At 38.9% G+C, this 13,512-nt stretch overlaps 1 protein-coding gene across 1 annotated transcript; it reads right to left on the bottom strand.

Annotated features, from left to right (window-relative positions):
• Positions 1–762: 762 nt before the first annotated feature.
• On the bottom strand, positions 763–10,087 carry smu1a (SMU1 DNA replication regulator and spliceosomal factor a). Its single transcript, XM_061079334.1, has 12 exons — positions 9,992–10,087; positions 8,345–8,555; positions 7,253–7,405; positions 6,994–7,104; positions 6,207–6,335; positions 4,979–5,098; positions 4,773–4,889; positions 4,200–4,327; positions 3,948–4,074; positions 3,674–3,841; positions 2,400–2,552; positions 763–1,668 (listed from the first exon to the last, which is right to left on the bottom strand). Exons 1-12 carry the CDS (start codon positions 10,015–10,017, stop codon positions 1,570–1,572), a joined length of 1,542 nt encoding a protein of 513 aa, XP_060935317.1. The 5' UTR covers positions 10,018–10,087; the 3' UTR covers positions 763–1,569.
• Between the last annotated feature and the right edge of the window lie 3,425 nt (positions 10,088–13,512).

Raw genomic sequence — 13,512 nt, 5'->3', positions numbered from 1 at the left:
TTTGATAAATGAAAGAATTTGTAAGGGACATGATTTACAACTTTCTGATGTTTTACAGACACAAAAACCCAAGAGATAAAATCAGGAGATACGTCAGTGATGCATCAAATGTTCGTTACTGACCCAGTAAGAAAGGACAAGACAAGTATACCAGATATCTGAATATCATACTTAAATAAATAAATGTAAGCTTGCAATGTATGCTTGGCATTAATAAATGTATTTTTTGAATATTAACACACGATTCCTGGCAACTTTCTTTTTATTTCATATATTGTATACGTACAAACGTATTGCTTGTAAACAGATGTCGAGTCTACTTTGAAAACATCAGCATCTATAACCATCTTAACTTCTAAAACATACCACTATAAACAAATACATTCTGATTCTAACAGATGCTTGCTTTTATTTTGAAGGTGCAACTAGAGCCCTGTCATGTCTCTTCCTGTCTGACTTGACTCTCCTCTCTGCAGATGTTGAACCAACAGCCGCTCCACCAAAGTTTATCCACGGATTAACTGCAGTCAACCCTCCTCTTCATCGAGGAGCAAACTTCTCAAACCTCTTCCTGTTGCACAAAGGCTGCGGGCACGGCTGGAGAATTTGCCCTCATAACAAACTCAAATCTCCTACAGAGCTTTTTAGTGACGGTCGTACAGTGACCTCTGGTGTCCTTGATGCTTTAAACCTTCTGTACAGTTCAGAACTACTCACATATTCTCTGATTCTCCACCAACACAACTGAGACGCTCGTTTGAGTTCTGGTTAAATAGCTTTAATGGCAAAGACAAGAAACACACGGGACACTTGAACATCAGTTACACAACCTGTGGTTTGTGTGAAGTTTCCTAAATCACCCGGGGGCCTAACTCCAGGAATAAGAAATAAAAAACATGCCTGATTAAGAAAAAAAGACAGAAATATTAAGTCTCTACAAATTCACGTTTTGAAAAGGGAGGAGAGAGGATGACTTATAAAACTGAAATGTGTTGTTCTATGTTGCAGAAGGCGACAGTGTGACTTGAGGAAAGACACACAACTTTTTAACCAGGTCTTGTTGAAAAAAAAAGATGTAAAAAAATATATTTACAAAAAAATGGAATTTTCAAAACAAGAATTAGAGTCTTGTTTCTATCTCATTCGGAACATCTGACTCCTCAACTGGACCTGAACCCTCCGGGGTCAAAGGGTCAAAGGGTCGTGAAACCTTTGTGATGAGAGAAATGGGAAACGTCTCAATTTAAAAGATATAAAAGAGTCAGATTTGAGGAAATGAAAGAAACATTTTCAGAGGTCGAGGTAAACAAAGCTCCGCTGCACAAACATCCAGCTGCATGTTCTCAATCACACAACATTTGTTTTTTTATTAATTACACACAACGACCAATTCCACTTGAAAACATGCAGCTGAATGTGACGGATCATCGGCGTGAGCGTCCACACGAACCCGGGGGGGGGATGGGGGGGTTCACTGTGGACGAACACGACAGATGGAGGGTCAGAGTCCAGAGAGGGGGGGGGCGGCTGCCCAGTGAGAACGTCCAGTTTCAACCTGGCTTCCACACCTCAAGGCTTCCACAGCTTCAGAAGGCCGTCCTCACTGTAGGTGCCGATGAGGTTCTGGTGGGGGTGGTGGGCGATGCCGATCACATCCTTCTCGTGGATCTGGAGGTGGGGGGGGAAGAGAGAGAGAGAGATGTGAGCGAGGTGCGGTGGATTATAGTGAAGAGGAAGCAGCTTAGAGGAAACTTCAATATAAAACAATGCTGATTCTAGATAGAGCTTCATTAAGTTAGAAGAAGTATGATCTCTAAAGTTTCCTTTAGCAGCTACAGTTACAATCCTGCAGTTATAATGAAATCATTTGTTCTAGCAAAAGTCGTAAATCACAAGAATTTAAAACAAGCTTAAAATCTGTATTAAACCAAATCAGCGCAGCAAAAATGAAACTGCTGAAATAACAGCTGGACATCAAAACCAAACTATTTATGAGTTAATATAATATTCTGGTTCCTACTCAAAACACAGTATGTCTCTAAACAAGCACATCAATTATTAGATTCCAGGGAAAAGTCTTTATAGTTATATGGGTGTAATTACAAAAAGTAAAATGACATGTTTGAAAACTTTTGTCTTATTGCATTTCAATTTCTAGATCTTTAAACTACACTATCCAGAATGAGAGATGCTAAACAATAAAGTTAGATTGTAAATACAGTAAAGTGGTTTGTTTACAGCTTATGAAGGAAGGTGATCCTTTCCTTTTCTCTCTGATGATGTTTTATTCTATCACATATTCATATCCTGCTTTCAACACTTGGATCTAAACTTCACAGGGAGAAGTGTTTGTGTCGAACACGCTGGGATGTCTCCGTCTCTTTGAAGCAGCGACGTACCGTCAGTGTTCTCTCCAGTTTGCCCGTCACGATGCTGAAGCAGTAGAGCACAAAGTCTTCTCCCACGCAGTAGATCCACTCGCCGCGGGGCGACAGCGTGCAGCACACAAAGTCTCCACCTTCCCTCTTACCGGAGCTGAAGCTCCTCACGATCTGCAGCACGAACACAAACACACACAGACACACACAGGCACACACACAGCACATGTGAGAAGGCAGGTGGGCAGTTTATTACCCTGGTTTCATAATGACAACATTTTCTAAACCCTCAGAATTCACAGTGTGGACGACAACCGTTTGACGTTTATTGTATTTAAAAAATAACCTACATTTCAATTTGTAGAAACAAAGAACCTGATCTACACATTAAAGTGTCAATAATGTTCTCAGCAGCAGAGAGCGTTTCATGAACAAAGAGCTGTGATGATTAGGGTTGCAAAGGGGTGGAAAGTTTCCGGTAAATTTCCGGAAACTTTCCGTAAACTTTCCATGGGAAGTTTAGCTCGGGAATTTGGGGAATTTTGAAAAAAATAATAATACGCAAATTAAACGCTGAGCAATAAAAACATCATTAAAAACTCTATTTGAAAGATGTATGGAACGTTGAGTTTCAACCCTCCACTGTGCATTCTTCCATCACATGCACAGATAACTCCCAGCATGCTTCACTCTACAGCAGGGCTATTGAGGCCTGCTGTAGAGTGAAGGACTAGTCAGGTAAGTTTCCATGATATTACTGGGGAAAATATATTAGCATGCTGATTGAGGATTGTTCATCTGTTCATCTAGCCTATTTCCATTCATTTATCCATCTATTGTAAAATATGTTTACAGACGATTCCAATTGTTTGGCTAACTATTTATATCTCTGGCATTGCATTAGCGGTTTTTTTTAAAACTTTTTTCTCATCTTATTCTACAGAACAATGCCACGTGCACTCTCTCATGTGTGGAGACATTTCACCCCATCCAATGTAGAAGGAAAGGCTGTGTACATTTGCAAATACTGTGCAAAGACCTATGTTAAGAATGACACAACGATGCAGAAGCATATAGTCAAGTGCCCAAAGTTTCCTCAGGACTCAAATCAGCCTATGACAAAACAAAATGTTTATATTTTTGTCTGTATATGACAAGGTAAATACAGTTAGTATAAATTACCTACAACATTTCCCGTTAATTCCCGTTAATTCCCATGGAAAGTTTCCAACTTTGAATATTCCCGGAATTTTGCAACCCTAGTGATGATCGAGGTGCTGGTGGTTCACACTGACCTGTCCCTGCATGTTCATGATGACCACCGTGTTGGAGCGGTTACACACGACAAAGTGCTCCGGGTTCTTGGGCAGGATGATGACGTTGTTGACGGTGATGTCGGTGCCGGCCGACGTGCCCAGAGGCTTGTAGGTGTTAGAGCACTCGCTGGTCTTCATGTTCCAGACCTGGAGGAGACACAGACCATAATGCACAGTATTAGTAAAGCGAAGAAGAAAAGGAAATGAAGGAATGAATAATGTGGATGTTTCTTTCAGCCGCTGCTTCTCTCACCTTCACTGTCCCGTCGGAGGAGGCGCTGAGGATGTGGTGACCGTCCGGTGTGAACGTGGCCTCGTTGACAAATGAGGAGTGACCACGGAACTCCTTCAGGGTTTTACCGGACTTCAGTCCATGGATTCTTCAGAAAAACACACAGAAACAACGTTCACAAACATTATCCAAGGACTCAACAGTTTTTTCTACATTTGACTTTGTGAGAAAACAAAAGGTTGAAGGAGTTGGGTGCTTCAGGTCGGAGGTCACCTGATGGTCTGGTCGAAGGAGGCGCTGAGGAGCTGGCTGCTGTCTTTACAGAAGCTCACACACGTGACTCCTTTGCTGTGGGCGCGTTCGAATCTCCTCAGACACTGACCGCTCTGGATCTTCCAAACCTAAACACACACACACACAAAGAAGTTTTATAGCATTTGTAATTTGGAACTGGCTGCAAAAAGATTTTAAATTAACCGAAATGATTTCTTTGAATGCTTTTAAATCTACGATGAGATCATTTCAGACCACTTCTTTTACTTGCAGATGTTTTTTATGAATTTTAATTTATTTGTAACTGTTTTTTATCATTTTAATTTCTGTTTATATGTTGTGAGTGTAATATTGTGAGTGTACATATGTTATTTGTTGCTGCCTTTTGGCCAGGACTCCCTCGAAAAAGAGGTTTTTAATCTCAATGGGACTTTCCTGGTTAAATAAAGGTCAAATAAAAAAAAAAAAAAAAATGTCTTTCTTCTGGTTGATAATAGCATGAAGTCATTTTAATGTTCAATAACAAAATAAAATCAAAACACGAGTAAGACACCAGTAAAGTTTGTCCTGTACCTTGATCTTTCCATCCTGGGCTCCGGTGGCCAACATCTCCGTGTCCCGGCTGAAGCCCATACACAGCACGGCATCCTCCATCATCATGAAGTTGTCCTGAGCCTGGTACTTCAGATCCTTCACACCACAGGGGAAACATCAGTGTGAATGTAATGTATCCAGAAAGCAGATCCGCTTTGTGTGCGTCTCTCTTGTGCGTCAGCTACCTTTCTGATTTTGCCGGTGGTGAAGTTCCAGACCTCGATGAATCCGTCCACGGAGCCGGTGACCAGGTACTGACCGTCGGGGGAGAACCGGGAACATTCCACGTGAGACTTCTGTCCAAACTGTGGAGGGAAGAAAAATAAATCGCATTTGACAACATGTTTTCTACAAAAACAAAGAGTCTTCTTTAGGGCTGCAACTAACGACTATTCTGAGAGTCGATTAGTCACCGATTATTGAAACGATTAATCGACTCATCGGATTATGAATGACACAAATTCTCAATTGCTCTTATTTAGCAAACAGCTTTTAAATTTAGCTTGAGGTTGTTCGAGGCATGTGGTGACTGAAAATAAAGGCAATAAATATTGATACTTCATTCAAAAAAAATGTCTTTTAATAAACTTTGTTGCATATAAGGGTACTGTTGACACAAAAGCAAAGACAAATCAAGTTTTTGTCCATTTAAAACCAAGGACAGGCAAAGTGCTAATAAAACAAATAAATTAAAAATCAAGTATTCATTTTTCCTGTTGACAAAAATGACAGGGAAAGTAACAGCAATAAAAACATCAACAAACGAAACTACAGTCTTCTTCGGACTAAATAATTGTGATTAAAAAAAGACGTTTGTCAGGCAATAGGATAACATAACGCTTTTAAACTCGTTAATGAAAAGTTTAAACCATATTTTTGTAATGGATTTTGTATATAGTATATACGTGTATGTATAACATCTGACCGAGGCGAGTCCGCATCGTCTCCGTTACGAAGTCACACGTGACTCCTCCTCCTCAAATGTGCGTGTCCTGCTTCCATGGAGAGCAGGTCCGCCGCACAGATATTGCAGGTCGTTTTTGTCGGGCTGTTACGGGTGAAGTTCTCCGGAACTTTTTACTTTCTGGTGCGCGATGATGCTGCAGCGGAGGACGCCATCGGACCGTGTTTTGACGCTATTGCACATGCGCGACTTTCAGAGATAGGAAGGAAGCGAGATGGCTCACTCCTCAGCTGCTTTCATCAGCACCTCCGGTAAAACGACGTTTAGTTCCGCTGCGCGGCACGAGAAACACGTGCTGTGACGTAACCAACGAATCATCGACTGGTAAATTCGTCGGCGACTATTCCAGTCGTCGATTTTTGTCGACGACCTCGACTAATCGTTGCAGCCCTAGTCTTCTTGGCTGAGTGCAGCCTTCTTCCATCTGTACTACGGGACGGTGCTGGTACCTTGATGTGTCTGCAGAGCTGAGTAGGGAAACGCTCCTCCTCCACATCTTTCACTGCAGCTTTACCCCTGAACAGATCGATGGTCATACCAGGAGGAAGGAGACCCTGGTGCTGCTGCCACTTCAGGGACTGACGGAGGAAGAAAATCATCGTTAGGTCTTTATATGGACGGCAGGAGAACTTTGATGAATTAGAAGCCTTAATAAAAAAGCACAAATATGCACATGTCACTCATCCAACCTGCAGATTGTTATTCTTTGTATATATAAGTCTATATACACATATTTATATATGTGTACATATTATTATTATATTTACTATTATTATATATACTGTTGCTGCCATTATTACTATATACTGTTATTATATTGGTATAATTACAACTATCATATATAAATATATATTATGTTATGTTATATTATATACTATATATACTGTACTATTTGTATATACTGTCTAACAATAACATTACCATCATATCATCAGTACTATTACCATCATCTTGCCACTGCACCTTATCTACCTATTTATCTTGTGTTTCTGTTTTTATTCTTTCTACCTCAATATTTTTTATTTTATTACTATTGTATTGTATTTTATTGTATTCAATTGTATGCTATGACGACTTAATTTCCCTTCGGGGATGAATAAAGTAATCTATCTCTCTATCTCTCTATCTATCTATCTATCTATCTATCTATCTATCTATCTATCTATCTATCTATCTATCTATCTATCTATCTATCTATCTATCTATCTATCTATCTATCATTTATAGAGCACCTACCTGTCCCAGCAGAGCCATGAGACGAGAGGGCGGCACCACACTGACCTCCCCGGCCAGGGCGTGGGCGATGGCAGCTCGGCGCTTCTCCTTGCTGCTGCCGTCTGGGTACGCCTGAACCACAGGAAACACAAATACTCAAAAATACAGCTCGAGACTCAAACACAGATGTGTCAGCTGTTATTGAACTGAACCAGTGTGTGTCCATGATGATAAACCAGCTGCAGGGTGGGTACCGCTCCACCAGCTGGTTTGGACTCACCTCTCTGGGATCGAAGTAGGAGCGAGCCAGCAGGTTCTCCAGGTTGATGTATCTCTCTGGTTGGGTTTGTTTGAGCATGATCATTGGGTCGGTCTGCCTGAGAAGAGAACGAGCAGCTCCCAGCTCTCTGAGCTCAATCAGCTCCAACACAACCTGGTCAGGAGACAACACACAGTCCGATTCAGAACAAAAGAAGAGTAGCAAATTAAGCTTTTCTTTTGAGACAATCAATTAAAACATCTGCATTAAGAAGGATAAGCTAAAACAACAGATGAAACAAACTTCTCCATTGAATTTAAATTGGACAGTTATATGATAAAAATGCCTCAAACCACAAAACTACAGAAAAACAAAGGAAAAGAGCAGAAATCAACAGTTTGATATCTACAAAATACTGAAATATTGAAACACCTGACATTCAGTTTATGAAGTGGTAGGATCATGAGCATAAGAAGCATGAGTACTTATATTTATACCTCTACTATATATCATATCATATTATATCATACTCTTTGTATATTCTATATTCTTTGTATATATAAGTCTATATACACATATTTATACATGTGTACATGTTATTATTATATTTACTATTATTATTATATATATACTGTTGCTGCCATTCTTACTATATACTGCTATTATATTGGTATAATTACTATCATATATAAATATATATTGTTATATTATATACTATATATACTTTACTATTTTTATACTGTCTAACAATAACCTTACCATCATATCATCAGTACTATTACCATCATCTTGCCACTGCACCTTATCTACCTATTTATCTTGTGTTTCTATTTTTATTCTTTCTACCTCAGTATTTTTTATTTTGTACTGTATTTTATTGTATTCAAATAAACTGGCTGCTATTACGACTTAATTTGCCTTCAGGGAGGAATAAAGTAATCTATCTATCTATCTATCTATCTATCTATCTATCTATCTATCTATCTATCTATCTATCTATCTATCTATCTATCTATCTATCTATCTATCTATCTATCTATCTATCTATCTATCTATCTATCTATCTATTTGACCATGGATAAAATGTAGACGATGTTTGAATTCAGCTCTCACCTGTTCATAGAGGTCTATCAGAGTCTTGTCCGGGAGCTTGAGGGACTGGATGGCTTGGAGGACAGTGTCCCAGTGTCCACTGTTGATGTCTGCTACAAAACTCTCAATACTGTCCACAGTGTTCAGGGACACGGTGGTCTCCTCCTGCAGGGTCACCAGGGTCCGGTGCAGATTGTTTTCTTTGAGATACTGCATGATCAGACGGATCACGCTGGGGAGAACACAAAGGATGCAAGGTGTTAAATTTAATATATCAAGACGGCAAAAACTGATCTTACAAAGAGTTGAACACAAGGTCGTATAAGTCTGTAAATAATGAACAATGGTGACATGAAAACAAACTATTGGTTTAGATTAATTTTGCCACCACAAAAGTGAAGTGGTAAGGATAATTACAGATTATCCTTATGGGCACATACAGTCCTGAGTAATAAGCATTTCAGATGTTAAGATTATTAATAATCAAACCATGAATCCATCAGAGAGATTCAGAATAACAAGGAGTCCTGAACAGACACTATGATCTGAAAGTATTTTTGTGTTAACTGCATTTAGCAGTTAACACAAAAATTAACTGCTAAATGCAGTTAATAACCCCATTGATCAAATATCCATGGGGTTATTTCTGAAAGCATCTTTACTTGCAGGAAGTGTGAGACACTGTGGAAAAGGGGATTCACAAGTTGTGTCAATATCAACAACTTGGTTATAACAATAATTATTCAAACATATAAAATCCAGACACAGTTCAAATCTTCTACATGTGTTGTTTTGTTGGATAAATAAATAAAAACTGTATTGATCCAGAGAGAAAAACTACAAACTGTCACTCACTGTAAAGAACTTTGTGTTAATGGAGATATTGAAAGATATTTTAAGTAGAAGATGATAGAATGACACAAGTACTGAAGCCAAATATAAATATTGATATAAAGATAAATAACTGAAGCGTTATAAAGTTTTGCATTAGACTAACACCGGCTGTGAAGTGATGGTGCAGCAGAAAACAGTGTTAGAGTAAAACCTGAAAGACAAGACTAGAGATATAATGAATATAAAATCAAATGAAGATAAACACAGGAAGTAAATGTGACGGTGTGGTCGATGTGTTAATTATTAATATTTAAAAATTGGATTCTGCAGGAATTTGACAAATCCAATATTAGCATCAGCCTCAAACATCTGTCACTGGAAACACGTTAAACTGGGAGATTTTAACTGGGAAATCTATTTTACTATCACACATTGGTTCTGCTCCTGTTATGACTTTAATGTATTACGTGTAGTTGAATTCCGGATCCAGTGGCTCTGCAGCACCTAGCAGTGCAGCATGAGCTAATGCTAACTTCTGCTAGCTCCACCTTCAAAGTCTATTAAATCCACAGTGAAGTAGTGACGAATTAAAACGGATCATTTAATTCATCTAATAAACCAGACGAACTTCAAACCGAAGTTAATTCAATTTCACAAACAACTGAAACAGAGCAAACAGCCGCACGTTAGCGTAGCTCTGGTTAGCTTAGCTTGTAGCTTGGATGCTAACAGGCTGAACCAGGCCTCGTCGGGAGGAACTGGGACTGAACTGGGATTCGGACCCGAGCTGGTTCGAGGAGGAGAAACAGATGAAGATGAAGGTGAAGAACTCACTCTGCAGATTCCACCTCCAGAGACATGATGGTTGAAGTGAGAGCAGCTGATCTGGAGCTGGGACACGGACACGAGCACTGGAGCTAACAGCGGAAGTACCGGGCGGACAGGGGAGGACTTTCAAAATAAAAGTCTGAGTGGAGGATGAGGCTTTGAATTCAAATTCCTTTCAAATTTCTATAAACTTTAATTGTCCCCAAAGGTTTATAATCAGAAAGAAAACAACAATTACATCAGTGCATCTATTGTATAGTCAAATACTTATATTTATACCTCTACTATCGTATATTATATCATACTCTCTGTATATTCTTTGTATATATAAGTCTATATACACATATTTATACATGTGTACATGTTATAATTATTATTATTATTATATTACTACTATTATTATTATATATACTGTTGCTGCCATTATTACTCTATACTGCTATTATATTGGTATAATTACTATCATATATAAATATATGTTATGTTATATTATATATATTATATATGTTTCTATTTTTTATTCTTTCTACCTCAATATTTTTTATTGTATTGTATTGTATTGTATTTTATTGTATTCAAATATACCGGCTGCTATGATGACTTAATTTCCCTTCGGGGATGAATAAAGTAATCTATCTATCTATCTATCTATCTATCTATCTATCTATCTATCTATCTATCTATCTATCTATCTATCTATCTATCTATCTATCTATCTATCTATCTATCTATCTATCTATCTATCTATCTATCTATCTATCTATCTATCTATCTATCTATCTATCTATCTATCTATCTATCTATCTATCTATCTATCTATCTATCTATCTATCTATCAATACACTTAAATTATAAAGTAAGAGCAGTATTAATAGGAATGTATGTACAGGACCAGGTAGCAGGAGATGAATACATATGAGCGTATGCATAAATATATATATTCTAGAAATAAATACATATACAGATTATGCAGAGTTAAAGTTAATGAAGATGTGCAGAAGCAGTAGCAGCAGACAAATAACTATTGGAGCATTTAAGTAAATATATATACAGCACATGTGTAATAGATGTATATATAACAGCGGCGAATAAATAAATATTAAAGCTGGTGAGTTAGTATATAGTGGGGGTGTGTAGGTGAATGTCTGAGCTTGGGCAGGGAGGAGAATAACAAATGCGTGTGTGACTTTATTACATGTAATGTTTGTTTTTATACTTATTATAAGAACGATTATCATTATGTTCTATAATAAAATGTGTCATATTATTGATTTATTATTATTATAGGTTCAAGGTGAGACCTTTGAATCTATAATCAACACACACACCTTCACTGTATTTTCTGGCAAAACAACTGAATTATTACTGTGGCAGAATTACTATTTTTTGTTGACATATATCCCATTAAACCGTATTTTCTCTCCTCCCTATAAGAGGTTAAAGTACAGCTACTGTCGGGTTTTCTCCCCTGAAATGTATAATAATAACGTTATTATAAGTATTTGGAAATTGCACAGCCTTTGATATTCCTCTTTTTCCCCGAGATGATCAACGGGTGGTGCTATCAGCTCAGCTTTTGCTCCGAGGCCTCTTGACTCCTTCCTCGCTGCCAGTGAAGGTCCTTCAAGGTTATGATGATGAGGCTCGGTGCAGCAGCACTTCAGGCGCCGGTCCCGAGGCCGGGGCTTGATTGTTTTTCGGCAAATCGCGACATAATCCCACTCTGAGCCTCATCCACATTGGAAATGAATTTGGCACCAGGAAGGCAGCAGACCACGCTTGGATCTATTTATCTTTGCAGATGGAAAGAAATATTGGGAGGTGATGAGGGGAGGTGGAGAGGACAGGGAGGGAAGGTGTTTTCATGCATTACCAAAACCATGCAGTCTTATATGAATATATTAACATGAGAGCAGAGGGAAGACGTCAATATGATTCCACCGTCTTCTGGCGTCACAAAGCAGACGCTGTTGGGAAAGTGTTTCCCAGTGAGGGAGACTCCGCCACCGAGCTGGAAGAATGACAGCGACACAAAGAGCTGTAATGTTATCACTTTATTCTTTCTGAGGAAAACAAAGAAAGTTCTATATTTATAAGAGGCGCCAGATAAACGTAGCCCACTCATTATAATTAGAACACATTACCACCACGGCATCTCCTCTGGAAGGATTTAGAGATAACAGACACGCATCAATTGAGTTTATTCACTTCTCATTCATTCATTTGATGTTTTCAAGCAAAAAATAACGTGGAAGAGAAAGTCCTGACATTCATGAACTAACTATTCATCTGCTTTCATCACTGCCTCAGAATCCCATCTCTTCCCAAGCAGGTACTTCTGCCTCCTCGGCCCAATCTTCACCACACAAATGTCTTGTGTTCTCATGGAAACCAATTTAAAATGCTTAACTGAAAAAAATGACCACTTGGCCGCATGGAACACTCGCTGACAATAATAATAAATCAAAGTGTGGCGCCAAAGGGAGATTTACAGTCGACTGAACCAATACATGACAAGAGGGCTGAGGAAGACGAAGAGGAGGAAGAGCACCATCCAAACTGGGGCTGCTCAGACAGACCAGATTAAACCTTCTGTTCAGGCATTGGATATTAATCCAACTTTCTTTAAATTTAGACCATTTAGGTTTAAATTTCCACTTCTTTCATTCTGCTGTGGAATTGACATATTTAAGGGACTCATATCTATGAATCTGTGCAGCTTGAATGAGTTTAAAGAACGGTTGGGCCTTGTTGTCCCCCAGGTGTTTGTTCTAATGATTTCCATTCTTATTTCTGTGTTCTGCTCTGTTAAGTGTATCGAGAAGCATAAGAACTGTCAAACGTGTCCCAAGCTTCCAAATACTTCTGATGTGTACGTGATGTGATATCTTCTATACGTCATAGCTGAGCTTCAGTGCTACTCTTTAATAAGGATAAATTACATAATACACATAATAGTAAATCTCAGTGATGTCTTGTCAGCTACAGGATTACAGGTGTGCTGTCAGAATAAGATGCACGGGCTTTTCTGAGATTTGAATAGCAATCATGGAGATATTGAAGGACAAAAAGCACGAGTATGTCAGAACACGACTCCGGATGAGATTCTCTACCACAGATTCACGATCCAGATCAGAATAGGAAACTGATAATTGATGTGAGACAGAGTCAGATCCACTGAACGTCACATGGAAGTGTGAAAAATACCCCGAACTTCGACACTTTCTCATGCAGTGTGAGCTGAGCCGTATGGGCTTCAGATCTGTTCCACCAGAGACCACGCCCCCAGGTGTCAGAGTCTGAATCTCTGTGTGGCAGCGAATCCTTCCTCCCTCCTTCAGACTTGTTGTGTTGGCTTAAAAAACGTCAAGATACTTCCTCCTGTGCTTCTGTGTTTTTTACCAAGACCAGAACGCTTCCATCGCCCCAAATCTCCTCCTTCGCCTCCAGATCCTGCGAATCCACATGAAGAATCTGTTTATAGAGATCACCAGTAACCAGCCGGTGCAGAACACACGACTCTGTGA

This window comes from Limanda limanda, chromosome 10 (assembly GCF_963576545.1).
Source record: "Limanda limanda chromosome 10, fLimLim1.1, whole genome shotgun sequence".
NCBI lineage: Eukaryota > Metazoa > Chordata > Actinopteri > Pleuronectiformes > Pleuronectidae > Limanda > Limanda limanda.
The sequence above is the reverse complement of the archived record's forward strand: the minus strand, read 5'-3'. Positions and strand labels throughout refer to the sequence as shown.

What these genes read in the sequence shown, in the direction of transcription:
- smu1a (XM_061079334.1), bottom strand. Translation starts at nt 10,017, where the DNA reads ATGTCTCTGGAGGTGGAATCTGCAGA. An exon ending in CCTCCGACGGGACAGTGAAG is followed by an intron (nt 3,842 to 3,947) that starts GTGAGAGAAGCA and finishes TGTCTCCTCCAG; the next exon opens with GTCTGGAACATGAAGACCAG. An exon ending in TCATGAACATGCAGGGACAG is followed by an intron (nt 2,553 to 3,673) that starts GTCAGTGTGAAC and finishes TTCGTGCTGCAG; the next exon opens with ATCGTGAGGAGCTTCAGCTC.